The 26,873-nt window shown below is 44.3% G+C and overlaps 1 protein-coding gene and 1 pseudogene across 2 annotated transcripts; one reads left to right on the top strand and one right to left on the bottom strand.

Moving 5' to 3' along the window:
* The first annotated feature begins 586 nt into the window (after window positions 1–586).
* Window positions 587–26,078, top strand: P2RX4 (purinergic receptor P2X 4). 2 transcript variants are annotated; one of them, XR_008379695.1, is made up of 13 exons: window positions 587–796; window positions 4,825–4,972; window positions 16,170–16,241; window positions 16,344–16,416; window positions 16,834–16,930; window positions 18,694–18,774; window positions 18,860–19,001; window positions 19,098–19,234; window positions 22,534–22,627; window positions 22,752–22,817; window positions 23,127–23,222; window positions 24,253–24,491; window positions 25,935–26,078. XR_008379695.1 is itself a non-coding variant. In XM_053589640.1 (12 exons), exons 1-12 carry the CDS (start codon window positions 663–665, stop codon window positions 24,277–24,279), a joined length of 1,167 nt encoding a protein of 388 aa, XP_053445615.1. In that variant the 5' UTR covers window positions 587–662; the 3' UTR covers window positions 24,280–24,889. The 2 variants fall into 2 exon arrangements, 1 of the variants encoding a protein (XP_053445615.1); XM_053589640.1 differs by lacking the exon at window positions 25,935–26,078 and having other exon boundaries at window positions 24,253–24,889.
* Window positions 5,779–6,246, bottom strand: LOC128584601 (40S ribosomal protein S19-like; annotated as a pseudogene).
* Window positions 26,079–26,873: the final 795 nt, after the last annotated feature.

Below are 26,873 nucleotides of genomic sequence, written 5' to 3'. Positions count from 1 at the left end.
CTGCTTCCTTCTCTGGGCTGCTAACTAAGGAAGTATTTGAATTGGAGTAGGAATGTGGCCAAGGTTGAACTGAAAAAGGGGCATTTTATAGGGCGTGTGGTTGCAGCCCAGGGCTCCTAGAGCACCTGATGTGAGGCTTTCCCCCCAAGACTGAAAAAGCAGCACTGCCTTGGTTATCTCCACTACACCCTACATAAGTTTAGAAGCCTGCACTCCTGAGGGGTGGCTGTTCTCCACAGCCCTCAAGTCCTCTAACGAAGTCCCTGGTTCTCTTAGGCCCCCTAAAGGAGGGATGTCACTCATTACCCCCGACCCGAACTGAGCCCCCTCTCGAGGAGGTAACTCGTTCCCAAAGGGGAGGTCACTCCTCGATAGCCCCATCTTCCCCAGGGAGCCTCTTATTTTTCCCAGCCATCCTGAGCAGGGTCACTGATCCTCAAGGTGGTTACTCCTTTTCCACGTGAGAGGGTCACTCGCACCCCCGGGCCTCCAGGGCGGGTCACTCATGCTAGGGGGAGTGACGCCCTCCCCGAGTCCCAGGCCGCGCCGCTCCCTTCCGGGTCCTCCCTCGCGCCTAGGGGCGGCCGCCTGGGCGGAGCTCCGCGCGGGGACAAGGCGGCGGCTCCGATAGCGGGGCCGAACGCGCTGAGGCAGGGAGCGTCATGGCGGGGTGCTGCGCGGTGCTGCGGGCTTTCCTATTCGAGTACGACACGCCGCGCATCGTGCTCATTCGCAGCCGTAAAGTGGGGCTCATGAACCGCGCCGTGCAGCTGCTCATCCTGGCCTACGTCATCGGGTGAGCGCGGCCGGCGCCGGGGTCTGGGAGGGCGGAGGCTGCGGCGCTGAGGTGGCAGGTGGCACGGACCTCCCTCGGGTGGTCCTCCCTCCTGCTTAGCCTGGTTTGGTCGCCAGGTAAGCCCCCCTGGCGTCCTGCAGGTGGAGTCCAGGGGAGGCTACCCGAGGCCGGAGATACATCCTCCCTGGGCTCCCACCACTGTTGACCTGCTCCTCAGTGTTGGGTCCCCGGTGGCAGGAGGCTGCTAAGATTCAGTTTTAAAGGCAAAGCCTTCACTTCTGCTTTTCCTGTATAACCTTTGAACTTGCTCTATAGTGGCCCTTGGCCGTGGGGGCCTTTTCCTGAGTGCTCAATCATCGCCCTCCAACAGCTTTCTGTTGATGTGCTGACCAAACCAAGGCTCGGGATTTGGACTTGGTTGCTTCTTGGTCTATGGCTTCTGGTCCTTTCCTTTCAGCATTGCATGATAACCCGAGATAGTAGAGAGGTCAGACTTCCAAAAGGATTGCATTTGAAATTTGTTTGCTTTTTTTTTTTTTTTTTGCAGTTTTGGCCGGGGCTGGGTTTGAACTCGCCACCTCCGGTATATGGGGCCCGGCTCCCTACTTCTTTGAGCCACATGCGCCGCCCTGAAGCTCTTTTTGTTTTGTGGATTGTCGGTGCTTACCTTAGCCATGTCATTCCCTATGCTGCCACCTTATGCACTGCCACCCTAGAGCCTTACTAACTGCATAATTGTACTTGAAGACACCAGTTACAATTAAGCATAGCCTGAGTGAGGAGGTGGGAATTAGAATTACCTACCCAACTGGGCCCACTTTAAACACCACCTGGATTGTTATGGCGTCTACAGCTGCTGGGCTGACAAATGTATCTGCAAGCCTGTTTCCTTTTTTTAAAAGGCCTAGTGCAGTACTATGGAAACTACAACTTGGAACCATCTGGAAATCTTTAAAAAATTCTAATTGCTGGCACCCATCCCCAGACCTGATTCAATTGCTGTTGAGTAGAACCAACTCTCCAGGTGATACTTATGTTTGGCAATGTTTGGGAACCAGTAACCTAGCGTATCCCAAATTTAATGACCATGAAAGACCCATCTGAAGAATTGTTTGAAAGTAACAGACCCGTTCCTTGGGTCAGTGTTTTAGAATCTATTAACACTGCCCAAGGGAATTCACACAATGGGGCAGGTTTGGCTTCCCACATCTGTCAGCACCAGCAGTAGATACTGATAGTATTCAAGAAGATGGGGCTTTCCAGATGTCAACTCAGTGTCAGTCCCACCAGCCCATAGGCAGATTTGGAGTCATTAAGTCTCAGGGGTGACTTAGTACCAATCCTACCTACTCCTCCCCCTGTAGTGACTGTGATAACAACTCTTTACATTTTGAGACCTGCTACTAGCTGGTTCAATCCCTAGTTAAACCTGAAGCATTTAGGGTCAGGAGCTCCCAGGCAGCTGTATGCTCTTGGTTTTTGCTGCTATGGGAGTATCAGTCCACATCTACCTTAGGGTACCTTTACAATTCTGGGCTGGAGAAAGTATATAGCTGGATGTACCATATGGTGGCCACGAGACACATGGTTATTGAATACCTTAACTGTTTCTATTCCAAATTGAGATGTGCTTTAACTGAAAATACACACTGGATTTCAAAGACAGTACCAAAAAAAAATGTAGCTGGATGTACCATATGGTGGCCACGAGACACATGGCTGTTGAATACCGTAACTATTTCTGTTCCAAATTGAGATGTGTTTTAACTGAAAATATACACTGTATTTCAAAGACAGTACCAAAAAAAGTAAACTATCACAGCAATACATTTTGTATTGATAATGTGTTAAGATATTTTGGATATAATGGGTTACATAGAACATATCATTAAAATTAATTTTTCCTATTCTTACTTTTTAACATTGCTATTAAAAAATTTACATGTGTGACCCACAATAAACACATATTTCTCTTGGGAAGTACAGCTCGGTAGGAGTATTTTCTACTTCAGTTATGAGATCATTAAAGCAGTATATGATTTTGCTTTTATCTATCTTGATACAATCAAAACTGAGTAAAGGCTTTAAAAAAAAAAAGCTTCATCTCTTAACTTTATGAACCAATTCACCTTGGTGAAATTGTGATCTCTTTTCCCTTAGTGACTTACCCCAACCCTTCCTTAAAAAGAGACTGAAAGTGCAATGTCCAGTTATCTAATCTGTTAGTCACATGTTGAGGAAATAGTTGATCATATGATGATGAACTATTTTTTGGAGTGAAATCATGTGTCTCTAAAGAACTCATTGTATGTGGGGAATACATTGACTTCCTGCCCTAAGCTTCTGTGGGTCATACTGGAATTAAATGGGAGATTGAAGCCCTGAAAAAGAGGGACTTGTCAGGGACAAAGCCCAAATTTGAGGACTGCTCAGATCAGAGAAACCTATAAGGAACCCAAACCAATTAATTTCTGAAGTCTTAATATCTAGGACTTATAAAAAGAGATGGATCTTAGCATTTCTTGATTCTAGAAATAGAAACAATAATAGTCTCTAGTAGATTTTAACAACAGCTTGGGGTGGAGGAGTTCTGATTTGTGGTCCTAGCCTATTTCCAATCTGTAGTCTTTCCTGGCCAATTTTGGCCTAGCAATGATGACTCACAGACATTATACTAAACATTTTTTTTTAATTAGTTATGATGATACAAGACTTTAATTTTTTTTTAATTGTTAAATCATAGCTATGTACAAGAGAGGGTCTTTTTTTTTAACTTTTTATTTTTTTGGCCAGGGCCGGGTTTGAACCCACCACCTCTGGTATATGGGGCTGGTGCCCTACTCCTCTGAGCCACTGGTGCTACCATTATACTAAACATTTGACATACATTAACTCATTTAACCTCACAGGAATCCTGTGAATTTCTATTATCATTCCCATCTTATAGATGGGGAAAACTAAGGTACAAGGAAGTTGAGTAACTTGGCCAAAGTTAGGCCTAATGAAGGTGAAGCTGAGCCCACTAGCTCCAGATTGTTTTCTGGTGTCCTAACCACTATATGTAAGACCTTTAGATTTTTTTTTTTTTGTAGAGACAGAGTCTCACTTTATGGCCCTCAGTAGAGTGCTGTGGCCTCACACAGCTCACAGCAACCTCTAACTCCTGGGCTTAAGCGATTCTCTTGCCTCAGCCTCCCAAGTAGCTGGGACTACAGGCGCCTGCCACAACGCCCGGCTATTTTTTGGTTGCAGTTTGGCCGGGGCCGGGTTTGAACCCGCCACCCTTGGTATATGGGGCCGGTGCTTTAGATTTTTAATTATTCTGACCAATAGTAAAATCTTCATTTCAGAGGCGAAAAGCATATATGTGACCTAAATTCTTGAAGAAAAGTAAGAAACTACTATAAAAAGTTCCTTAAAAGATAGGATTCTTTTTTCTAGGCAAAGTAGAACATAGTACGAAAAGAGGCTTCAGAGCTTCTGGGCTTGAGTTCAAATCCTGCCTTTGCCATTCACTAGCTATATGACCTGGGGCAAATCACTTAACCCTCTCTGTCTCGGTATCTACCTCTGTAAAATGGAGATAATAACAATGATGCCTCATAAAAGGGTCAGAATTAAATTGTTTATACATATCAAGAGCTTAGGTCAGTGCCTACCACCTAAAAGCACTCAATTGGTAACTACTGTTATCATAATTTTAGTTATCTTTTGATTCCTTCCAGTCACAGGGGACTCAAAGTGCTCAAGTTTCTAATGATAAAAGACAGTGATCTTTGTGCCACTCACTGTACTGTGCTTTCTCTGCATCATGACATTTGTTTCCCACAAGGAAGGTGTGGGAAAAGGTGCTACTATCCTCACTTTGCCTAAGTAGAAATAAAGCCCCCAGAAGTTAAGTAGCTTTTGCAAAGTCACATAATTAGTGAAGATTGTACTTTCAGCATCTGGCAATCAGAGGCTCCCTGGCTTTACCTCAAATTCACAGAATCTTAATTGTAATTTAAGAGGCCTGTTTTATTTTATAGGTGGGTATTTCTGTGGGAGAAGGGCTACCAGGAAATGGACTCTGTGGTCAGCTCAGTTACTACCAAGGTCAAGGGTGTGGCTGTGACCAATACTTCTCAACTTGGATTCCGGATCTGGGATGTAGCTGATTATGTGATACCAGCTCAGGTATGTCTCCTACTGTGACTTCTGTCTGACACCTCTAGTTCACACCTTTCCCATTATTGACTTTGCACATTTGATTAATGACTGGCATGGCAAGAGTTCTAACATCACTGAGGTCCAGACTGGATTATTTCAGTCCAGGAAAGCAGCCAGCTCTCTTTTTGACCTTTTGACCTAATATCCAACAGATCATACTCAGTTAGCTATGGTTCCTTTCAGCTCTAAAAGGTGGCCAGCTAAAATACAGTGAGTTTCCAGATAAACATCTCAGTCTATCTTAAACCCTAAAAGGTGAAAAAGCAAATTCCTTTTCTTTTTTTTTTTGAGACAGAGTGTCATTATGTTGGCCTTGGTAGAGTGCTATGGCATCACAGCTCACAGCAACCTCCAACATCTGGGCTTAAGCGATTCTCTTGCCTCAGCCTCCCAACCTGGCTGGGATTACAGGCACTTGCCATGCCGCCCAGCTATTTTTTGTTGCAGTTGTCATTGTTGTTTAGCTGGCCTGGCCCAGGTTTGAACCCACCAGCCTTGGTGTACGTGGCTGGTGCTGTAACCACTGTGCTACGGGTACCCAGCCAAGAAAGCAAATTTTTAAATCCTGGGAAAAATTCTTATGGAGATACCACCTTTCCACATTTTGGGTTTGCTTTATTGTCTTTTTTTTTTTTAACAAATGAGGCATCATTTGTTCTTTTTTTTGTTTGTTTGCAGTTCGTCTGGGGCCGGGTTTGAACCCGCCACCCTTGGTATATGGGGCTGGCGCCTTACCAACTGAGCCACAGGTGCCGCCCGAGGCATCATTTGTTCTAATGCTTTTTGTTGGCAGCTGCCAACTATTCAGCTATTTTGTCCAGATCTCTCTGTCCCTGAAGTGTCAGTTTGCAGCCCCCATCTTGGTCCTTTTCTACAATTTTCAGCCCCCCCAGGGCTTGGAGGACCTGGTAGGCCACATTCTTAGAGCCTCAGCTGAAGTGGCTGGGTGTGATGCCATTTCTCTGCCATCCCCCATAGATCTTGGTCATGGAGCCAACCCCAGTACTGCCCTGGAGGTACTGGTGATATGCTATGGAAGCAGCTTGTGTATAGAACAAGTTCTCATCGTAGGGAACAAGCTCCTTATGCTTGGCCAGCTTGACTGTGTCCACCCATTCAGGGACTTTCAGCTTCCTGGACTTTTTGAGGAAGGCTGCCAGAGCTCTGACGAACTCCTGCTGTTTCACATCTTTTACAGTAACTCCAGGTGTCATAAGGCGTCTGTGCTGCCAGCCAGGGGAAAGGGCTACTTTACTGTCTTAAACCCACAGGTAAATCTTTTCAGATAGTATAAAAACTTGAAGTGTAATTAGAGACCAAAACTCAAACAAGAAGGAAATAGCCTATCAGCATAGGATCCCATCAGGAACAAAGGTAAGGGAAGAAATTGTTTGACACGGGTGGCATCCTAGTCTCCAGCTGGTAATCTGCAAAGCGCCAAGTTAAACATTGACTCTTTAGCCTAGGTAATAACTATGTGCCACGTGGCCAAACCTCTGACATACCTCTCCAGGTGGCTTATGTGCTATGGGGCCTAGGGTTACCAAATACAGATAAGCTGCCAACTTCTGACATAAAACTTATGTTAGGGAAGCAAGGACTTCAGAAACTCTTCTTCAAGTGTGTTCATTTTCCCCTGCCCTCTCCAGAGAAGTATCTTGTCGGGTGCCCAGAGAGGAGGCAGAACTAGTGAGCCATAAAAGTCAAATGGAACAGGGGATTTGTAGCTGGCTAGAGATGGGCAGTCCTATTGACATGCACCTGTCTCAGCAGAAAGTCCACTGCTCCCTCTGAAGGTGAGGGCTCGGCCTGGCACACTCTGGGATTGTGAGGCGTGGTATGTTCACTGGACATGGAAGGAAGGGTACAAGTCTTGTTTTTGCCCCTCAGTAGAAAGGAACATACAGCACCTCTGCCTTCCATAGCAGATCCAGGCTGGGGCTGTGTAAATTCTACAGGGCTTTGTTTGTAAGCTTTCATGCCATCTTTGTGTTTCTTGGCAGCTATAACAAAGTCATCTGTGTACATCCACTTGGCTCATCTCCAGGCTGAAATTCCCTTATGTTTGAAATAGATAAGAGATAAGAAACAAAAAGTAGATCATACTGAAACTGTTCAAGTCTGAGGAGAGTCTTTGGAGCAGCCTTTTTTTTGAAGCAGAGTCTCACTATGTCGCCCTTAGTAGAGTGCTATGGTGTCACAGCGTCACAGCTCACAGCAATCTCAAACTCTGGGGCTTAAGCAATTCTCTTGCCTCAGCCTCCCGGTATCTGGGACTACAGGCGCAACAACACTTGGCTGTGTTTTTTTGTTTGTTTGTTTCCTGTTATGGTTGTCATTATTGTTTAGTAGGCCCTAGCTGGGTTCAGATCCATTAGCCCCGGTGCATGTGGCCAGCACCCTAACCACTGAGCTACGGACACTGGGCCTGGAGCAGTCCTTTATAAACACCAAACAAGGACTGTGTATATACCGAACACCTGGGAACACGTGTCAGCCTCTGGTGGCAGCAGAGACTCTGGCCTCATGCACATTCTCATGCCTTGTCTTGTGTGCATTTCCTTGTCTCCCACCATGGTTTGTTCTAGGCCTTTGGAAGATGACATTCGTAGAGCTTCCACCACCATGTCATAGCCGATGGTGGGGTTGTCCCCTTTGGTCCCTCAGTTACCCTAATTCCCAAAATGGCTCCCATCACTGACTCTCTTCTTCCCAGGATTATGAAATGCTGAAAGCTTCAGGTTTCTCCTTTTAACATGCCAGTGCCCAGCCAGGCACAGTGGTAAGCACCTGTAGTACCAGCTACCCAGCTACCAGAGAGGCTAAAGCAGGAGGATTGCCCAAGTTCAAGACCAGCCTGGGCAACATAGTAAGATCCCTGTCTCCAAAAAAGTAAATCAATTAATAAATAAAATACCAGTGCCCAATGGGGGTAGGCAGGGTCCAACTAACATCTTTTAAGGTCTTTTTCTTTTATTCCTTAAATTAGGAGGTCATTATTAGCAATTCTTCAGTCTTATCCTAGCAAATTGATTTCCACAAACTTTAAATCAATAATTTGGCACCTTCTTACCTATAGGGAGAAAACAGAACTTTCTCAAAGAGAAAAATGTCACTTGATGGCTGAGTGAGGTGGATTGCTTGAGCTCAGGAGTTTGAGACCAGCCTGAGCAAGAATGAGCCATTGTCTTTACAAAAAATAGAAAAAATTATCTAGGTGGTGCATGTCTGTAGTTTTAGCTGCTCGGGAGGCTGAGTAAGGCTCAAACTTGAGCCCAAGTATTTGAGGTTGTTGTGAGCTGTGACACCAAGGCACTATAGCCTGGGGTAACAGAGTAAGACTCTGTCTCAAAAAAAAAAAAAATAAATCACTTGATGACTCCGAGCAATTCTTCTCTAGAATGTTTTATTTATCTTTAATTCCAGTTAGGAAAGAAAACCAACCAGAGTTTTGACCTTTGAAACCTCATGTTTTTATACCTCTGAGATAGTCTAATTAGCAAAGGACGTTTTGAGCAGTTGTTGGCTCTTTGCCCTCAATAAGTCAAGATTTATTGAGTGAAACTTGTGAAATGTAGAATATAAATGTCTTAACACAATAACTAAGAAACTTAGTGAATGTGAAACTTAGTAAATGTAGAATATAAATGTCTTAACACAATAACTAAGAAAATGCCAGGAAGGCTATATTAACCAGTGTGATGAAAATGTGTCAAACGGTCTATAAAATCAGTGTATGGTACCCCATGATAGCATTAATGTACACAACTATGATTTAATAAAAAAAAAAAAAAAGATTTATTGAGGAACCATTTCAGGTTGTAGATTTTTTTTTTAAACTGAGGTAAAATTCACTTAACAGCAGTTAACCACTTTATTTATTTATTTATTTATTTATTTTTTATTGTTGGGGATTCATTGAGGGTACAATAAGCCAGGTTACACTGATTGCAATTGTTAGGCAAAGTCCCTCTTGCAATCATGTCTTGCCCCCATAAAGTGTAACACACACCAAGGCCCCACCCCCCTCCCTCCATCCCTCTTTCTGCTTTTCCTCCCCCCCCATAACCTTAATTGTCATTAATTGTCCTCATATCAGAATTGAGTACATAGGATTCATGCTTCTCCATTCTTGTGATGCTTTACTAAGAATAATGTCTTCCACCTCCATCCAGGTTAATACGAAGGATGTAAAGTCTCCATTTTTTTAATAGCTGAATAGTATTCCCTGGTATACATATACCACAGCTTATTAATCCATTCCTGGGTTGGTGGGCATTTAGGCTATTTCCACATTTTGGCGATTGTAAATTGAGCTGCAATAAACAGTCTAGTACAAGTGTCCTTATGATAAAAGGATTTTTTTCCTTCCGGGTAGATGCCCAGTAATGGGATTGCAGGATCAAAAGGGAGGTCTAGCTTGACTGCTTTGAGATTTCTCCATACTTCCTTCCAGAAGGGTTGTACTAGTTTGTAGTCCCACCAGCAGTGTAAAAGTGTTCCCTTCTCTCCACATCCACACCAGCATCTGCAGTTTTGAGATTTTTTGAGGTGGGCCATTCTCACTGGGGTTAGATGATATCTTAGGGTTGTTTTGATTTGCATTTCTCATATAGAGATGATGAACATTTTTTCATATGTTTCTTAGCCATTTGTCTGTGATCTTTAGAGACGGTTCTATTCATGTCTTTTGCCCATCGATATATGGGATTGTTGGCTTTTTTCATGTGGATTAATTTGAGTTCTCTATAGATCCTAGTTATCAAGCTTTTGTCTGATTGAAAATATGCAAATATCCTTTCCCATTGTGTAGGTTGTCTCTTTGCTTTGGTTGTTGTCTCCTTAGCTGTACAGAAGCTTTTCAGTTTAATGAAGTCCCATTTGTTTATCTTTGTTGTTGTTGCAATTGCCATGGCAGTCTTCTTCATGAAGTCTTTCCCCAGGCCAATATCTTCCAGTGTTTTTCCTATGCTTTCAGTTGAGGATTTTTATTGTTTCATGCCTTAAATTTAAGTCCTTTATCCATCTTGAATCAATTTTTGTGAGTGGGGAAAAGTGTGGGTCCAGATTCAGTCTTTTACTTGTAGACATCCAGTTCTCCCAACACCATTTATTGAATAGGGAGTCTTTCCCCCAAGGTATGTTCTTGCTTGGTTTATCGAAGATTAGGTGGTTGTAAGATGTTAGTTTCATTTCTTGGTTTTCAATTCGATTCCAAGTGTCTATGTCTCTGTTTTTGTGCTAGTACCATGCTGTCTTGACCACTATGGCTTTGTAGTACAGACTAAAATCTGGTATGCTGATGCCCCCAGCTTTATTTTTATTACTAAGAACTGCCTTAGCTATACGGGGGTTTTTCTGGTTCCATACAAAACGCAGAATCATTTTTTCCAAATCTTGAAAGTACGATGTTGGTATTTTGATAGGAATGGCATTGAATAGGTAGATTGCTTTGGGAAGTATAGACATTTTAACAATGTTGATTCTTCCCATCCATGAGCATGGTATGTTCTTCCATTTATTAATGTCCTCTGCTATTTCCTTTCTGAGGATTTCATAATTTTCTTTATAGAGGTCCTTCACCTCCTTCGTTAGGTATATTCCTAGGTATTTCATTTTCTTTGAAACTATGGTGAAGGGAGTTGTGTCCTTAATTAGCTTCTCATCTTGACTGTTATTGGCGTATACAAAGGCTACTGACTTGTGGACATTGATTTTATATCCTGAAACATTGCTGTATTTTTTGATGACTTCTAGGAGTCTTGTGGTTGAGTCTTTGGGGTTCTCTAAGTATAAGATCATGTCGTCAGCAAAGAGGGAGAGTTTGACCTCCTCTGCTCCCATTTGGATTCCCTTTATTTCCTTATCTTGCCTAATTGTATTGGCTAGAACTTCCAGCACTATGTTGAATAGTAAAGGTGACAGAGGACAACCTTGTCTGGTTCCAGTTCTAAGAGGAAAAGCTTTCAGTTTTACTCCGTTCAGTAAAATATTAGCTGTGGGTTTGTCATAGATAGCTTCAATCAGTTTTAGAAATGTGCCACCTATGCCTATACTCTTCAGTGTTCTAATTAGAAAAGGATGCTGGATTTTATCAAATGATTTTTCTGCATCTATTGAGAGGATCATATGATCTTTAATTTTGCCTCTGTTAATATGGTGGATAACATTTATGGACTTGCGTATGTTAAACCAGCCTTGCATCCCTGGGATGAAGCCTGTCTTTTGCATCAGTGTGGAGTTTAGAGGATCTTGATCATGATGAATGACTTTTTTGATGATAATATGTAATCTATTGGCTAGGATTTTGTTGAGAATTTTTGCGTCTATATTCATGAGCGAGATTGGTCTGAAATTCTCATTTTTGGTTGGGTCTTTTCCTGGTATCACGGTGATGTTTGCTTCATAGAATGTGTTGGGGAAGATTCCTTCCTCCTCAATTTTTTGGAATAATTTCTGCAGTACAGGAATAAGCTCTTCCTTGAAGGTTTGATAGAATTGTGGTGTGAAGCCATCTGGACCAGGGCATTTTTTGGTTGGAAGATTTTTTATCGTTTCTTTAATCTCAGTGCTTGAAATTGGTCTGTTCAGGAGCTCTATTTCTTCCTGACTAAGTCTAGGGAGAGGGTGTGATTCCAAATATTGATCCATTTCCTTCACATTGTCAAATTTCTGGGCATAGAGTTTCTGGTAGTATTCAGAGATGATCTCTTGTATCTCTGTGGGATCAGTTGTTATTTCCCCTTTATCATTTCTGATTGAGGTTACTAGAGATTTTACTTTTCTATTTCTAGTTAGTCTGGCCAATGGTTTATCTATTTTATTTATTTATTTATCTTGCCTAATTGTATTGGCTAGAACTTCCAGCACTATGTTGAATAGTAAAGGTGACAGAGGACAACCTTGTCTGGTTCCAGTTCTAAGAGGAAAAGCTTTCAGTTTTACTCCGTTCAGTAAAATATTAGCTGTGGGTTTGTCATAGATAGCTTCAATCAGTTTTAGAAATGTGCCACCTATGCCTATACTCTTCAGTGTTCTAATTAGAAAAGGATGCTGGATTTTATCAAATGATTTTTCTGCATCTATTGAGAGGATCATATGATCTTTAATTTTGCCTCTGTTAATATGGTGGATAACATTTATGGACTTGCGTATGTTAAACCAGCCTTGCATCCCTGGGATGAAGCCTGTCTTTTGCATCAGTGTGGAGTTTAGAGGATCTTGATCATGATGAATGACTTTTTTGATGATAATATGTAATCTATTGGCTAGGATTTTGTTGAGAATTTTTGCGTCTATATTCATGAGCGAGATTGGTCTGAAATTCTCATTTTTGGTTGGGTCTTTTCCTGGTATCACGGTGATGTTTGCTTCATAGAATGTGTTGGGGAAGATTCCTTCCTCCTCAATTTTTTGGAATAATTTCTGCAGTACAGGAATAAGCTCTTCCTTGAAGGTTTGATAGAATTGTGGTGTGAAGCCATCTGGACCAGGGCATTTTTTGGTTGGAAGATTTTTTATCGTTTCTTTAATCTCAGTGCTTGAAATTGGTCTGTTCAGGAGCTCTATTTCTTCCTGACTAAGTCTAGGGAGAGGGTGTGATTCCAAATATTGATCCATTTCCTTCACATTGTCAAATTTCTGGGCATAGAGTTTCTGGTAGTATTCAGAGATGATCTCTTGTATCTCTGTGGGATCAGTTGTTATTTCCCCTTTATCATTTCTGATTGAGGTTACTAGAGATTTTACTTTTCTATTTCTAGTTAGTCTGGCCAATGGTTTATCTATTTTATTTATTTTTTCAAAAAACCAACTCCTTGATTCATTAATTTTCTGAATGATTCTTTTGTTTTCAATTTCATTGATCTCTGATTTGATTTTGGATATTTCTTTTCTTCTACTGAGTTTAGGCTTAGATTGTTCTTCTTCTTTTTTTTTTTGTAGAGACAGAGTCTCACTGTACCACCCTCGGTAGAGTGCCATGACGTCACACGCCTCACAGCAACCTCCAGCTCTTGGGCTTACGCGATTCTCTTTCCTCAGCCTCCCGAGCAGCTGGGACTACAGGCGCCCGCCACAACGCCTGGCTATTTTTTTGTTGCAGTTTGGCCGGGGCTGGGCTTGAACCCACCACCCTCGGTATATGGGGTTGGCACCCTACTCACTGAGCCACAGGCGCCGCCCAACTTGGATTGTTCTTCTTTTTCCAATTCCATAAGATGGCTTGTGAGATTGTTGATGTGCTCTCTTTCTGTTTTTCTATTGTAGGCGTGCAAAGTGATGAATTTTCCTCTCAAAACTGCTTTTGCAGTATCCCACAGGTTTTGGTAGCTTGTGTCTTCATTGTTGTTATGCTCAAGGAAGTTGATGATTTCCTGTTTTATTTCTTCCTGCACCCATCTGTTATTCAACAGAAGATTGTTTAATTTCCACGCCTTTGTGTGGGGTCGAGCGTTTTTGTTAGAGTTGAGTTCCACCTTTAGTGCCTTATGGTCTGAGAAGATACAAGGTAAAATTTCAATTCTTTTGATTCTGTTGATATTTGTTTTGTGTCCCAGGATATGATCAATTTTGGAGAGTGTTCCATGGGGTGATGAGAAGAATGTATATTCTTTATCTTTGGGATGGAGTGTTCTATATGCGTCTATCAAGCACAGTTGTTCTAGGGTCTCATTTAAATCTCTTATATCTTTGTTTAATTTCTGTTTAGAGGATCTGTCCAGCTCTGTAAGAGGAGTGTTAAAGTCCCCTGTTGTTATGGTATTATCAGATATCATATTGCTCAGACTGAGTAAGGTCTGTTTCAAGAATCTGGGAGCATTTAAATTGGGTGCATAAATATTTAGAATTGAAATGTCTTCTTGTTGTATTTTTCCCTTGACCAATATAAAGTGACCATCTTTGTCTTTTTTGACTTTAGTTGCTTTAAATCCACATGTATCTGAAAATAAGATTGCAACTCCTCTTTTCTTCTGAATTCCATTTGCCTGAAAAATTGTCTTCCAACCCTTGACTTGGAGTTTTAATTTGTCTTTTGAAGCCAGATGTGTTTCTTGCAGACAGCAGACGGATGGCTTGTGTTTTTTAATCCAGTCAGCCAATCTATGTCTCTTCAGTGGGGAATTCAAGCTATTAACATTTATTGAGATAATTGATAAGTGTGGTAGTATTCTATTCATCTTATTTTGTGAGAGTCCATTGCTTAGTTTTGTCTTTTGCATCAGTGTGGAGGTTAGGTTCTGTCCTTTAATATCTGAGTTCTTACTTTGCTGCTGATCCATTGTGATGGTCAGTGTGTAGAACAGGTTGAAGTATTTCCTGTAGAGCTGGTCTTGTTGTGGCAAATTTCCTCAATGTTTGTATATCCGTAAATGATTTGATTTCTCCGTCAATTTTAAAGCTTAGCTTAGCAGGGTACAGAATTCTGGGCTGGAAATTGTTCTGTTTAAGTAGATTAAAGGTAGATGACCATTTTCTTCTTGCTTGGAAAGTTTCATTAGAGAAGTCTGTGGTCACTCTGATGGATTTGCCCCTGTATGTCAACTGGTGCTTACTCCTGGCAGCTTGCAGAATCTTTTCTTTTGTCTTGACTTTGGACAGGTTCATCACAATGTGTCTTGGAGAAGCTCGGTTAGAGTTGAGGCGACCTGGGGTCCGATATCCCTCTGAAAGCAGTGTGTCAGAATCTTTGGTGATATTTGGGAAATTTTCTTTTATAATATTCTCTAGTATGGCTTCCATTCCTCTGGGGCATTCTTCTTCCCCTTCTGGGATTCCTATAACTTGTATGTTGGAACACTTCATAAAGTCCCATAATTCTGACAGTGAACGTTCTGCTTTCTCTCTCTTCTGCCTCTTTTACTGAGTTATCTCAAGAACTTTGTCTTCTACCTCTGAAATTCTTTCTTCTGCATGGTCTAACCTGTTGCTGATACTTTCCATTGCATCTTTAAGTTCCCTGATTGACTGTTTCATTTCCTTCAGCTCTGCTATATCCTTTCTATATTCTTCATATCGTTCATCTCTTAGTTGATTCTGTTTTTGGATTTCCTTTTGGTTATTTTCCACTTTATTAGCAGTTTCCTTTATCGTTTCCATCATTTCTTTCATTGTTTTCATCATGTGTATTCTAAATTCCCTTTCTGTCATTCCTAACATTTCTTTATTGGTGGAATCCTCTGCAGTAGCTACCTCATGGTCCCTTGGTGGGGTTGTTCTAGACTGGTTCTTCATGTTGCCTGGAGTTTTCTGCTGATTCTTCCTCATGAGTGATTTCTTTTATCTGTTTCCTTGCCCTAATTTTCCTTTCACTTCCTCTTGCTCTTTAAGTTCTCGTGCCTGTGGAAGTTGCTGGCCGGTTTAGACCGATTGAACACATGCGACCACTTGCCGGTTTTCCACTGTTTTAGTCCTCCTCTTGGGGTCCAGAAGTCTCTCTCTGACTCCCTGTATCCTCACAAGGATGATTATAGGCAGATCCCACCAGCCAGAGATGACCAGAGTCCTATCTCCCCAGACTCACGGTGCCCAGATGCAAGGAAGCTGCTACTCGGCCGCCATCTTGCTCCAAAGCCCAGTTAACCACTTTAAAATGAATAACTCAGCAATATTTAGTGCAGTCACAAGGTTCTGCAACCACCACCTCAATCTGGTTCCAAAACATCTTACCCCAAAAAAAGCCCCATATGCATTAAGCAGTGACTCCTCCTTAGCCCCTCCCCAGGGTCCCTGGCAACTACTTAATCTATTGTCTGTCTCTATAGATTTGCCTATTGTGGAAATTTCATAGGCATGTAATCATAGAATATGTGGTCTTTGGTGTCTGGCTTCTTGCATTTAGCATGTTTTTGAGATTTGTCCATCTTGTGGCATGTGTCAGTGCATCATTCCTTTTTATGGCTGACTGATATTCCATTGTATGGATAGACCAGGACAGATATTTGGGTCATTTCCACCTTTTGGTATTATGAAAAGTGCTGCTATGAACATTCGTGTACAAGTTGATATTTGAGTCTGTGCTTTCAGTTAGGTTGTAAACTTCCATATGGCAGAATAAGAGACCATAATAAGACCGTTTTTTGAATTGTCCTATTAAGTGAACCTTTGTCTTTTTGGCTCTGCTTGACCCCAATGGTGATACAACAGTGCTCTCTCCACTCTGCAGGAGGAAAACTCCCTCTTCATTATGACCAACATGATCATTACCATGAACCAGACCCAAGGCATCTGTCCCGAGGTAGGTGGCTCCTCGGGCCTTACCCACTCTCCCCACACCTGTATGGTTGTGTGAGGGGCTGGGCCACGTGGAGATTGTTTTCTCTTGTTCTTCTTTCTCCAGATTCCAGATAAGACCACTGTTTGCGAAGCAGATGCCAACTGCACTGCTGGCTCCACAAGCAGCCACAGCAATGGTATGAGCCTCCAGCCACCTGGGGAGGGCAGCCCCCAACAAAGGTCACCTCCCCTGTATGCAGCTTCCCTGATAGAGAAATCTCAGGGGTAAAGAAAAAAAAAGCAATTCCTTCACATGGCCCTGGATAAGCCTGGTGTCAAAACTTGGACCCCAGAACCCTCTCTATGCTCACCTCTGTTGCATGACCCCTAGAAGCCATCCCATGTCTTGGCCAGATCTGTGACTTCACATCATCCTGTCCATGAGTTGGCAGATATATGGCCAGCACTCAGGTGACTTCTTCCTCTGATTCCAATTCTTGAACATTGCCTGGACATTAACTGCATAGGACGCCATGGTGGGTCTCCAACCTTCTACCACACAGAGGTGGAAAGGAGGAGACCCCTGTGGACCTGGATCCCCCTTACCTCTGTAGGAGTCTCAACTGGCAGATGTGTGCCTTTCAATGGGTCACTGAAGACATGCGAGGTGGCAGCCTGGTGCCCAGTGGAGGATGACACACATGTGCCACAGTGAGTCCTGTTCCCAGGAAGGAAATACCTAGTGTTAGCCTCGAGCAGAGGTGGCAGAAGAGTTAAAGTGTGGCTTTTCGTGTGCTTTTGGTGTCTGTACAGTCAGGCTGCCCTAGGACAGCGGTTCTCAACCACAAAACAGTCACCATCAGTGGCAAGGTGGATCACAAGTATTGTTACTCATGATATGGGTGCAGATGACTCAATTAGGACTTTGTCAGTTGGCAAATAACTGACAGAAAACAGTGCTCAGTGCCTTAAGAACACTTTTGCAAATACACCTAACACACTCATGCATATGCGGCGGTTAAACCAAGAAAAACCCAGCACAGCCAGACTGGGCTCAAAGGACACTACCTAATCTCTGCTCCCACTTGCAGGATGCATAGCATAGGCCCAGGGGTAGCGCTGGGCTTACATCCCCCCAAGGATGACTTTCCCCTCTTAGCTATCCATGGATGTTCTAAACCTGTTCATCTCTGTGGCTGGGGGATGAAATTTGCTTTCAGCTTGTGCCTGGGTCACATGCTCACCTCTGGCTAGAGCTGGAGTCAGCCCCACTCAGATGACACCAGCAAGAGTGGGGGAGGTGTGGCTTCCAAAGCAAATTTGAATTCTGTTACCAGAAGAAAGTGGAATAGAAGATCCTGAACAGGAAATAAAAAATGCCCACTAAAGTATATTTTATAAACTAGATTAGGTTCAAGTTTACTCTAGAATAACATTGTTATTGTTATCCCAATTGGGATTTTCTGTCTTGGGTGGGTGAGGTTGGAGAATTGCCTGCAGACCCAGCTTTTCTCACCCAGGTGAGTCTACCGAGGTGTTTTTTATTACTTCAAAGATCCCTCTTGCATTGGGGGAACCTAGAAGGGTCAGCCTTGCAGTTCCACATTCACCTGTAGAAATCCACCAGCAAAACAAGGGCTCCTTGGGGAGAGACTCAACTTGCATCATCAGCCAGGGGCTAACATGGCGCTTCTGGGAAGAGGTAGTGCGCCAGTTGGCTGCCACTTTTTGTGTACTTTGGGGATGAGGTCAGGATCAAGCTGTAGGTGAAATTTAATTTTGCTTTGACTTGTAAAACTAGATCTGTTGAGCATTCATTCCCCCACCTCCTCACCCCTAGAATACCAGAGAGTTATGTAAGTCCTGAAAACTCAGTCAGGCCCTGAGATACAACCCTCCTTAGCTGCTCTTCAAGTTCTTCTGTCCTACTGCTTTGGGGAAGAGGTCCTGCCCTTCTACTAGAGGAAGAACCAGGAAGTCTTAATCTCTTCTTTTACACAGAAGAGAGCAGAGAATGCTAGAGATGGGCTCAGTGCCTGTAGCACAGTGGTTCCAGCACCAGCCGTATACACCAAATTTGGCTGGTTTGAACCCAGCCCTGGCCAGCTAACCAACAATGACAACTGCAACAAAAAAATAGCCAGGTGTTGTAGCGGTGCCTGTAGTCCCACTTACTTAGGAGGCTGAGTCAAGAGAATCGCTTAAGTCCAAGAGTTTGAGGTTGCTGTGAGCTGTGACACTACAGCACTCTACCCAGGGCAACATAGTGAAACTCTGTCTCAAAAAAAAAAAAAAATGCTAGAGATGCTTCCTCTTCTTTACTAGATGACAGATGAAATTATAAGATATGTATGTGTAAATTTTTAAAAATACTACATAGATATGTGACTATATAAATACAGTATGGACATAAAATTTGTGTGTAATTTAATATATTTGTACTTCTATTAACAGTGTGTTACGATTTTTTTCAGACCTGCTTTTTTAAAGGCTGCAGAAAACTTCACTCTTTTGGTTAAGAACAACATCTGGTATCCCAAATTTAATTTTAGCAAGTAAGTGGTGGCCAGGTATCTTGGAGCAACCTCTGGCTCTTTGAGGTTTTCCTCACTTGAATTTTCTGCTTCCTCCTAACTTTAGGAGGAATATCCTTCCCAACATCACCACTGCTTACCTCAAGTCATGCATTTATGATGCCAAAACAGATCCCTTCTGCCCCATATTCCGTCTTGGCAACATAGTGGAAAAGGCAGGACACAGCTTCCGGGACATGGCTGTCGAGGTAGGTGCAGGCCCTGGCTTTCCCAGCATGACTGACACAACTTGCACCAGAGCCAATGCTGATGGGAGCCTTGCTGTCCCTGCCCCTCACTCCCAGGGGGGCATCATGGGCATCCAGGTCAAATGGGACTGCAACCTGGACAGAGCCGCCGCCCTCTGCCTGCCCAGGTACTCCTTCCGCCGCCTGGATACCCGGGACATCGACCACAATGTGTCTCCTGGCTACAACTTCAGGTGAGCATGAACTTGAGTCTCATCACTCACTACTGTCAAGGGGTGGGTGCTAGTGGCTGGTTACTGTCCAGTGGGAATCTACACTTAGGCAGCACCCCAGCAGCAAGTTGCCTGTACGCTGTCCAAGGTGGGAAGGCCATGCCAGGGAAAATACTGCCAGCAGCATCTTGCACCAGCGGCATCCCAGCCCAAGAGCCTTCCTTGCCCTTCCCTGTCACAAGAAGTGTGTTGGGATCATTTGTAGCGGAGCTGGGAGAGGCTAGCAGTGTTGGCTATCCAGGGCCAGTCTCAGCCATGCCCTCCAGTGTTCTGAGGAGTGGATGAGCCTGTGATCCTCTAGTCTGAAGGCCTCTGGGGCCTACTCAGAAATTGATTCCTCAAGAAAGAGGGACAGAGGGCGGGGGGTGGGGCCTTGGTGTGTGTCACACTTTATGGGGGCAAGACATGATTGCAAGAGGGATTTTGCCTAACAATTGCAATCAGTGTAACCTGGCTTATTGTACCCTCATTGAATCCCCAACAATAAAAAAAAAAAAAAAAAAGAAAAAAGAAATTGGTTCCTCAAAGGTTAAGCCTGCTCCAGAATGTCAAGCAGGCAGGAGATACAGATTTTTAGGCTCAAGAGAGGCCCTTGCTGGTATTCCCTGTTGGAAATGCTATTTGAGGGGGAGCTACTGTAACCAAGTGAATTGGGTGCTATAAAACAGCAGGGTTTTATTCTCTCATAGTTCTGGAGGTCAGAAATCTGAAATACAGGTGTCAGTAGGGGCATACTCACCCTTCCTTGTCTCTTCCAGCTTTAGTGGCCCAAGACTGTCCCTTGGCTTGTAGACGCATCACTCCTGCCTCTGCCTCTGTTACATGGCCTTCATTCCTCTGTGCTTGTCTCTATACGACTCCTCTTATAACAGTGGTTCTCAACCTTCCTAATGCCGTGACCCTTTAATACAGTTCCTCATGTTGTGGTGACCCCCAACCATAAAATTATTTTTGTTGCTACATCATAACTGTAATTTTGCTACTGTTATGAATCATAATGTAAATATCTGATATGCAGGATGTATTTAGGCAACCCCTGTGAAAGGGTTGTATGACCCCCAAAGGGGTTGTGACCCACAGGTTGAGAACTGCTGTCTTACGAGGACATCAGTCAGTGGATTTAGGGCCCACCCTATTGCAGTATGACCTCTAACTAATTACATCTACCAAAACACTATTTCCAAATAAGGTCATTTTCACAGGTTCTGTGTAGATGTGAATTTTGCGGGGATGCTGTTCAACTTAGCTGGTCATCTTATGAGGGGGCTGGGAGCCAGGGTCATATTTGCCATTTCCTTAAGGCAACAAAATCTGTAGCCATGTCCATTTCCACACGCCCTTTATAGCATTTTTCACTCATGTAGCCACTCTTAAAATAGGCCCTGCAAAGGACCATCTGAGTTGGTAGCAGCTCTTTTGTGTTGCACTTGCCTCCCCCTAGCGGTAATGTATGGAACCAAATACATATGAGATAGTAAGAAATTCCCAAATTGTAGGATCTGCTGCCCTTCTGAGCCATGTGGCTCCCTGAGAGAAGGGCAGATATTTGAATGTTCTAGCAGTTAGATTTGTATTGCTGCATCTCTACTGTCATACTTTTTACAGAAACCTCTGTGGAATTGGGTCAGAACCTTAAAACAGAGATAGAGCCCTCAAGGACACCCACCCACATAACCTTGGTCAGCTTCAGGCCTTGCCTGAGTTTCTCATACCTGGATCATGATGTGGAAGTTGTGGGCCAGACAGTTCATGGGCCCAGGGTGTAGGCCCAGGCTCTTCGGTGGATCCTACAGAAAATAGGTTGACAAATTGCACCAGGCTTACTATCTGCAGCTATATATATATATTTTTTTCTTTTTTTTGCTTTAGTACAGGGTCTCACTGTGTCGCCTGCATGAGTGTGCAGTGGTATCATCATAGCTCACAGCAACCTCAAACCCCTGGGCTCAAGTAATCCTCCTGCCTCAGCCTCCTGAGTAGCTGGGACTACAGGTGCCCATCACAGCACCTGGCTGTTTTTAGAGACGAGGTCTTGCTCTTGCTCAGACTGTTCTCAAACTCCTGAGCTCAAGGGATCTTCCTACTTTGGCTTCCCAGAGTGCTGGGATTATAGGTGTGAGCCACCAAACCCGGCCCGCTATTTTTTAATAGCTTCATCAATACAATTCATATGCCATACTATCTACCCATTTACAGTGTAGATTTCAGTAGTTCCAGTATATTCATAGATAAACATAACCTTCATCATAGTTGATTTTAGAACTTCTTTTGATGAGTCATCTTTTCATTTATTTAAAATTTCTTCTCAGCAATATGATTTTAGAACATTTTCATCAGTTCAAAAAGAAACCTTGGACTCTAGCTATCACCCTCTATCATCCTCAATTGCTAGCAATGCCGTATCTACTTTGTGTCTCTGTGGATTTGCCTGCTCTGGGCATTTCATATAAAGGAATCATACACTATGTGGCCTCTTTTACTCACCATCATGTTTTCAAGGTTCATCCATGTTGTGGCATTTATCAGCACTTCATCTCTTTTATGCCCAAATAATATTACATTGTATGGAAAGACCACATTTTATTCCTACATTCATTGATGGGTCTTTAAAAAAAAATCATCAGATGTAGTGGCTCACAGCTATAATCCAAGCACTTTGGGAGGCCAAGGTGGGAGGATCACCTGAGGCCAGGAGTTCAAGACCAGCCTGGACAACATAGTGAGACCCCATCTCTACAAAAAGTTTGTTAAGAAATTAGCCAGGGGTGAGTGGTGTGCACCCATAGTCCGAAGTACTCACAAGGCTGAGGCAGGAGGATTACTGGAGCCAGAGAGTTTGGGATTATAGTGAGCTATTATTGTACCACTGGACTCCAGTCTAAGTGACAGACCAAGACCCTATCTCTTAAAAAAAAAAAAAAGCCTAGGGCTGGTGCCTTTAGCCTCGTGGCTGGTTCAGTCTCCTCCCTGCAGTGCTGGCTGGCAGCATGCTCATTGTTAGGGGCCAGAGACCCCTTGAAGGAGGCAGGTGGCTCAGCTATAATCAAGAAGGGCAAGAGGGTAGGGCTTCAGCTATCTTTTAATAGAGGACAGTGATGTTGAAGAGGGAGGTTTCCTCAGGCTCCTATACCCCATGGGATCACATCAGCCTGTAGAGAGACATGGAGGTGTTCTGTGAGCAAACTATTAGCCATCACCATCTCTATCAGGGACATCTTCTCCCAGGACCATTTCCCTCTAATTGGTCCTCTTCTGCCCAGGTTTGCCAAGTATTACAATGACTTCACTGGCAAGGAGCAGCGCACGCTCATCAAGGCATATGGCATCCGCTTCGACATCATTGTGTTTGGAAAGGTAGCTCAGTGCTGGCCCTCCCCCCACCTCCCCCTGCCACCAACCCTTGTTCACACCCCAGAGGGACAAGGGGCCTCTCCCTACACCTATAGCAACTTATTTTCTTTTTATTCTATCTTCACAGGCTGGGAAATTTGATATCATCCCTACTATGATCAACATTGGCTCTGGCTTGGCACTCCTGGGGGTGGTGAGTGGTTTAGGCCCTTCCCTTCACCCTGCTGGGCTGGGGCATCCTCAGAAGCAGTCAGCATGGTGAGGGGAGACCTTGGTTGGCATCCTGCACCCTAGACTTATGTTTATACTTGACCCTCTAGGCTTCTTTCTCTTGACTCCATTCCCTCCGCCACTTTCCCTTCCCAAGACCCAGCCCCTTGGGGAGATGGCAGTGCCTTTCCTTTCCAGTAGAAGGTTCCAGGGTGTGTGGGAAGGGGGACACATGGAGTAATGGAGCTAAAAGCATCCCATCTCATTCCTTGTTGTCCTGTTATAAATTCAGGCAACAGTGCTGTGTGATGTCATAGTCCTCTATTGCATGAAGAAAAGATACTACTATCGGGAGAAGAAATATAAATATGTGGAAGATTACGAGCAGGTAAGTCCCTCCTGTTCTCCTGCCTTATTTGTCTCTTGTCCCAGTGGAGAAAGAACCCTGGGCCCTGGGCTCATCTGGGGAGGCCTTTCTGCAAGGTTGTGCTATTTTGGCACATCATCCACCCAGTCAGTTACACCACCCTTAGCCTCTGCTCTGGGTCTGGACCACCCATACTAGTATCTACTTCATACTTTTTTTTTTGAGACAGAGTCTTATTATGTCGCCCTCGGTAGAGTGCTGTGGAGTCACAGCTCACAGCAACCTCAAACTCTTGGGCTTGAGCGAGTCTCTTGCCTGAGCCTCCCGAGTAGCTGGGACTGCAGGCGCCTGCCACAATGCCTGGCCATTTTTTTTTTGGTTGTTGTTGTTGCAGTTGTCATTGTTGATTTTTAGCTGGCCCAGGCTGGGTTCAAACCCGCCAGTCTCCGTATATTGTGGCTAGAGCCCTACCCACTGAGCTACAGGTGCTGCCCTATTTTATACTTTTCTTCCGACGGATAGACTCAACGCTTTAAAACCTAGCCTCGTTGTCAGGCATGGTGGCTTATGCCTATAATCCTACCACTCTGGGAGGCCAAGCTGGGTGGATTTCTGGAGGTCAAGAGTTCGAGACCAGCCTGAGCAAAAGTGAGACCCCGTCTCTAAAAACTAGCCAGGTGTTTTGGCAGGCGCCTATAGTCCCACTTACTCTGGAGGCTGAGACAAGAGGATGACTTGAGCCCAGGAGTTTGTGGTTGCTGTGAGCTATGACACCGTGGCACTCTATGGAGGGCAACATAGAAAGATTTTGTCTCAAAAAAAAACCTAAAAACCTGGCCTTGTTTCAGTTAATGGCATCTCAAGTTAGTAATGGTAATGGGTATTATAACAAAATTTTGTTCATATACTATCAAAATTCACCTTGCATAAAGGAAGGGTTAGCTACCATGCCTAGGACCTACTTGAGTACTGTCTAGAAGCCCTCAGGGAAAACACCAGGCTGGCTTGGAAGCAGTGCGTGCTGGACTGACCTGCTCCTTGTTCTTTGCAGGGTTTAGGTAGTGAGGTGGACCAGTGATGCCAACCCCACACCTGGGCTCCCCAGGCCCCACTGATGCACAATAAGGAAGGAGAAGTGGCTGTTCTATCATCCCAGAGAAGATTCTGGACTCTAACTCATTCTCTACAAGTCCTCAGGGTTGCCCAGCAGTTCCTGTGGTTCGTGTTTAGGGTTTGTTTTTGCCCACTTGATGCAGTAGGTTACCAGGCTGTTCTTGGCTGAGTCACAGGGTGAGTGCTGGCCCAGGGGCAGTGACATTTCTGTAGCTTCCAGGGCTGGGGCCTTCTCCAGGGCCCCTAGGGCTGGCTCTCCTCAGAAGCTCCTGGCTGCAGCTCCCTTGAGGACAGGCCCAGTCCTCCAAGCCATGGCAACTCTGCTCAAGCACTTTATAAGGAAGGGAAGGCCATGTGTTATGATCACAAGGCTTTTAGCACACCTGGGCTGCCATCCCTCTTGCCCCCAACCAGGGGCTTTGTCCTTGAGGTCATAAGGCAGAGTTAGGTGATTGAGGACCAAGCTTTAAAACATGACTTTCTTCATCCCTGCCTGTGTCATCTCACAACATGTGCTAGAACTTTCCTTCCTATCCTTTTACTGTGACCAGTAAATCCATTTCTTGTCCAGCTCACTATGGTCTGAAAAGGTCCCTCAAACTGTGTGTTTCTGGAGTTTATGCATTTTCACCCCACTACTTTTTTTGGTAGAGTGCCGTGGCATCACAGCGCACAGCAACCTCCAACTCAGTCCTGGGCTTAGGCGATTCTCTTGCCTCAGCCTCCCCTGTAGCTGGGACTACAGGCGCCCGCCACAACGCCTAGCTACTTTTTTGTTGCAGTTTGGCCAGAGCCGGGTTCGAAACCGCCACCCTTGGTACATGGGGCCGGTGCCCCACCCACTGAGCCACAGGTGCCGCCCTCACCCCACTACTTTTAAAAGCCTGAGAATTTTGATCTTCATTAGTCATGTTCCTACAGAGTTTATGTGATTTTCTTTTCTCTAGCCATATCTTATCTGTACTTGTATTTTGACATAAAATTACAGGACTGTAGTTTTAGGTAACATGCAAGTGGCTTGTCCTCTCCCTGCATTTGCTTCCCAAAAGTCTCCAACCAAAAGCAGCACCACCTACACCTGCCTCCCCACAGGTCTGAAATGTTTCAGAAAGCTATTTCCAGCTATGACTTCACACTGACCTAGTTCTGTACCAGTTCAGAATCTCCGCAAAGGAAGCAGTTTGCCCCTCCCCTTTGCTATAAATTCACCTCTAGGATGAGGAGAATAATTAAAAGTGCTCTGGTGCTGCTGGGTAAATGACCAAACTGGGCTCTTCTTGCTTTTGGGAAGTAAAGTTTACCAAACCCCTCCAAAGCAGCTCTGGTTCATGCAGCCCTTGAAAAACATGCTTGCTTGAGCAATGGATCAAATGGAGGTAGAATTTTAGGCATGGTGATGTGGTCTGAATGTGTATCCCACAAAGACACAAATTAGAAACTTACTCCCCAATGCAGGAATATTGGGAAGTGGGGTCTTTGGAGGTGATTGGGTCCTGAGGGCTCTGCTCTCCTGAGTGGGAGTCATGCCCCTCTATAAAAGGGTGTGACAGAGGGAGTTTACCCCCTTTTTGCCCTCTCACCTGCCACCATGTGAGGACACAGCATTCCTCTCCTCCAAAGGATACAGTACCAAGACACCCTCTTGGAAGCAGAGAGCAGCCCTCACCAGACACCCAACCTGCTAGCACCTTGATCTTGAACTTCCCAGCCTCCAGAACTGTGAGAAATAAATGTGTTATTTTTAAGTTACCCAGTCTTGGGCATTTTGTTATAGCAGCACAAAATGGACTGAGCCAAATGGTTTGTTATCCTACAGGCTAAGGAGTCAGAGTTACTGGCTTTTCTGGAGTGGGCAGATACTTTGGCCTCCTCTTTCCTAAAATGAATACAAAGACCAGTTGGGGTAAGGGTAGAGAATATTACTTACTTTACTCACCAGAATCATCTTGCGTGCAGCTGAGCCCCCTCCCATCCTTCACCCTCACATCCTGGATAGGCTTTCAGGAGTCTCTGGTACCCTACACCTCTGCACAGCGATAACTGAGCACACTTCCTTTCATTTTCATCAGATTCTCCATAGGATTTTCCAATGGGAACGCCCTGCTCTTGACTCTTCAAGGCCAGGATTTAATGCTGTATTTCTTCCACAATGGATCAGGAATCTTTCAGACTTCATCTTATGCCCCCAATAATAGAAAAATGAGGTTCAAATCCAGAAAAGCAATGCCCTGGGCTAGATTCATATTTGCACTGCAGGGAGCCCTCAGCCTCTGTCTGATGTGGAGAAGGCTTGTTTCTAAAGCTTGTTCTAAAACAAGTCTCCAGATGCCGTGAAAACCAGACACCATTAAACCTGAACTCTGAAGTTCAGGGGCGGCGCCTGTGGCTCAAAGGAGTAGGGCGCCAGCCCCATATGCCGGAGGTGGCAGGTTCAAACCCAGCCCCGGCCAAAAACCTCAAAAAAAAAAAGACACTGAAGTTCAGGGGTTTTGCTGACAAATTCAAGCCCTTGAATAACTGCCTTAACTTTTCTGAGCCTCAGCTGACAGGTGATGATCC

Source organism: Nycticebus coucang, chromosome 4 (genome assembly GCF_027406575.1).
Source record: "Nycticebus coucang isolate mNycCou1 chromosome 4, mNycCou1.pri, whole genome shotgun sequence".
In the NCBI taxonomy this organism is placed as follows: domain Eukaryota; kingdom Metazoa; phylum Chordata; class Mammalia; order Primates; family Lorisidae; genus Nycticebus; species Nycticebus coucang.
The sequence above is the reverse complement of the archived record's forward strand: the minus strand, read 5'-3'. Positions and strand labels throughout refer to the sequence as shown.

Bases quoted from the DNA above. Each gene is read 5' to 3' on its own strand.
- P2RX4 (XM_053589640.1), top strand. From the start codon at position 663: ATGGCGGGGTGCTGCGCGGTGCTGCGGGCTTTCCTATTCGAGTACGAC. The intron at 16,931-18,693 runs GTGAGTCCTGTT...GATTTTTTTCAG, and splicing joins GATGACACACATGTGCCACA to ACCTGCTTTTTTAAAGGCTG. The intron at 18,775-18,859 runs GTAAGTGGTGGC...TCCTAACTTTAG, and splicing joins CCCAAATTTAATTTTAGCAA to GAGGAATATCCTTCCCAACA.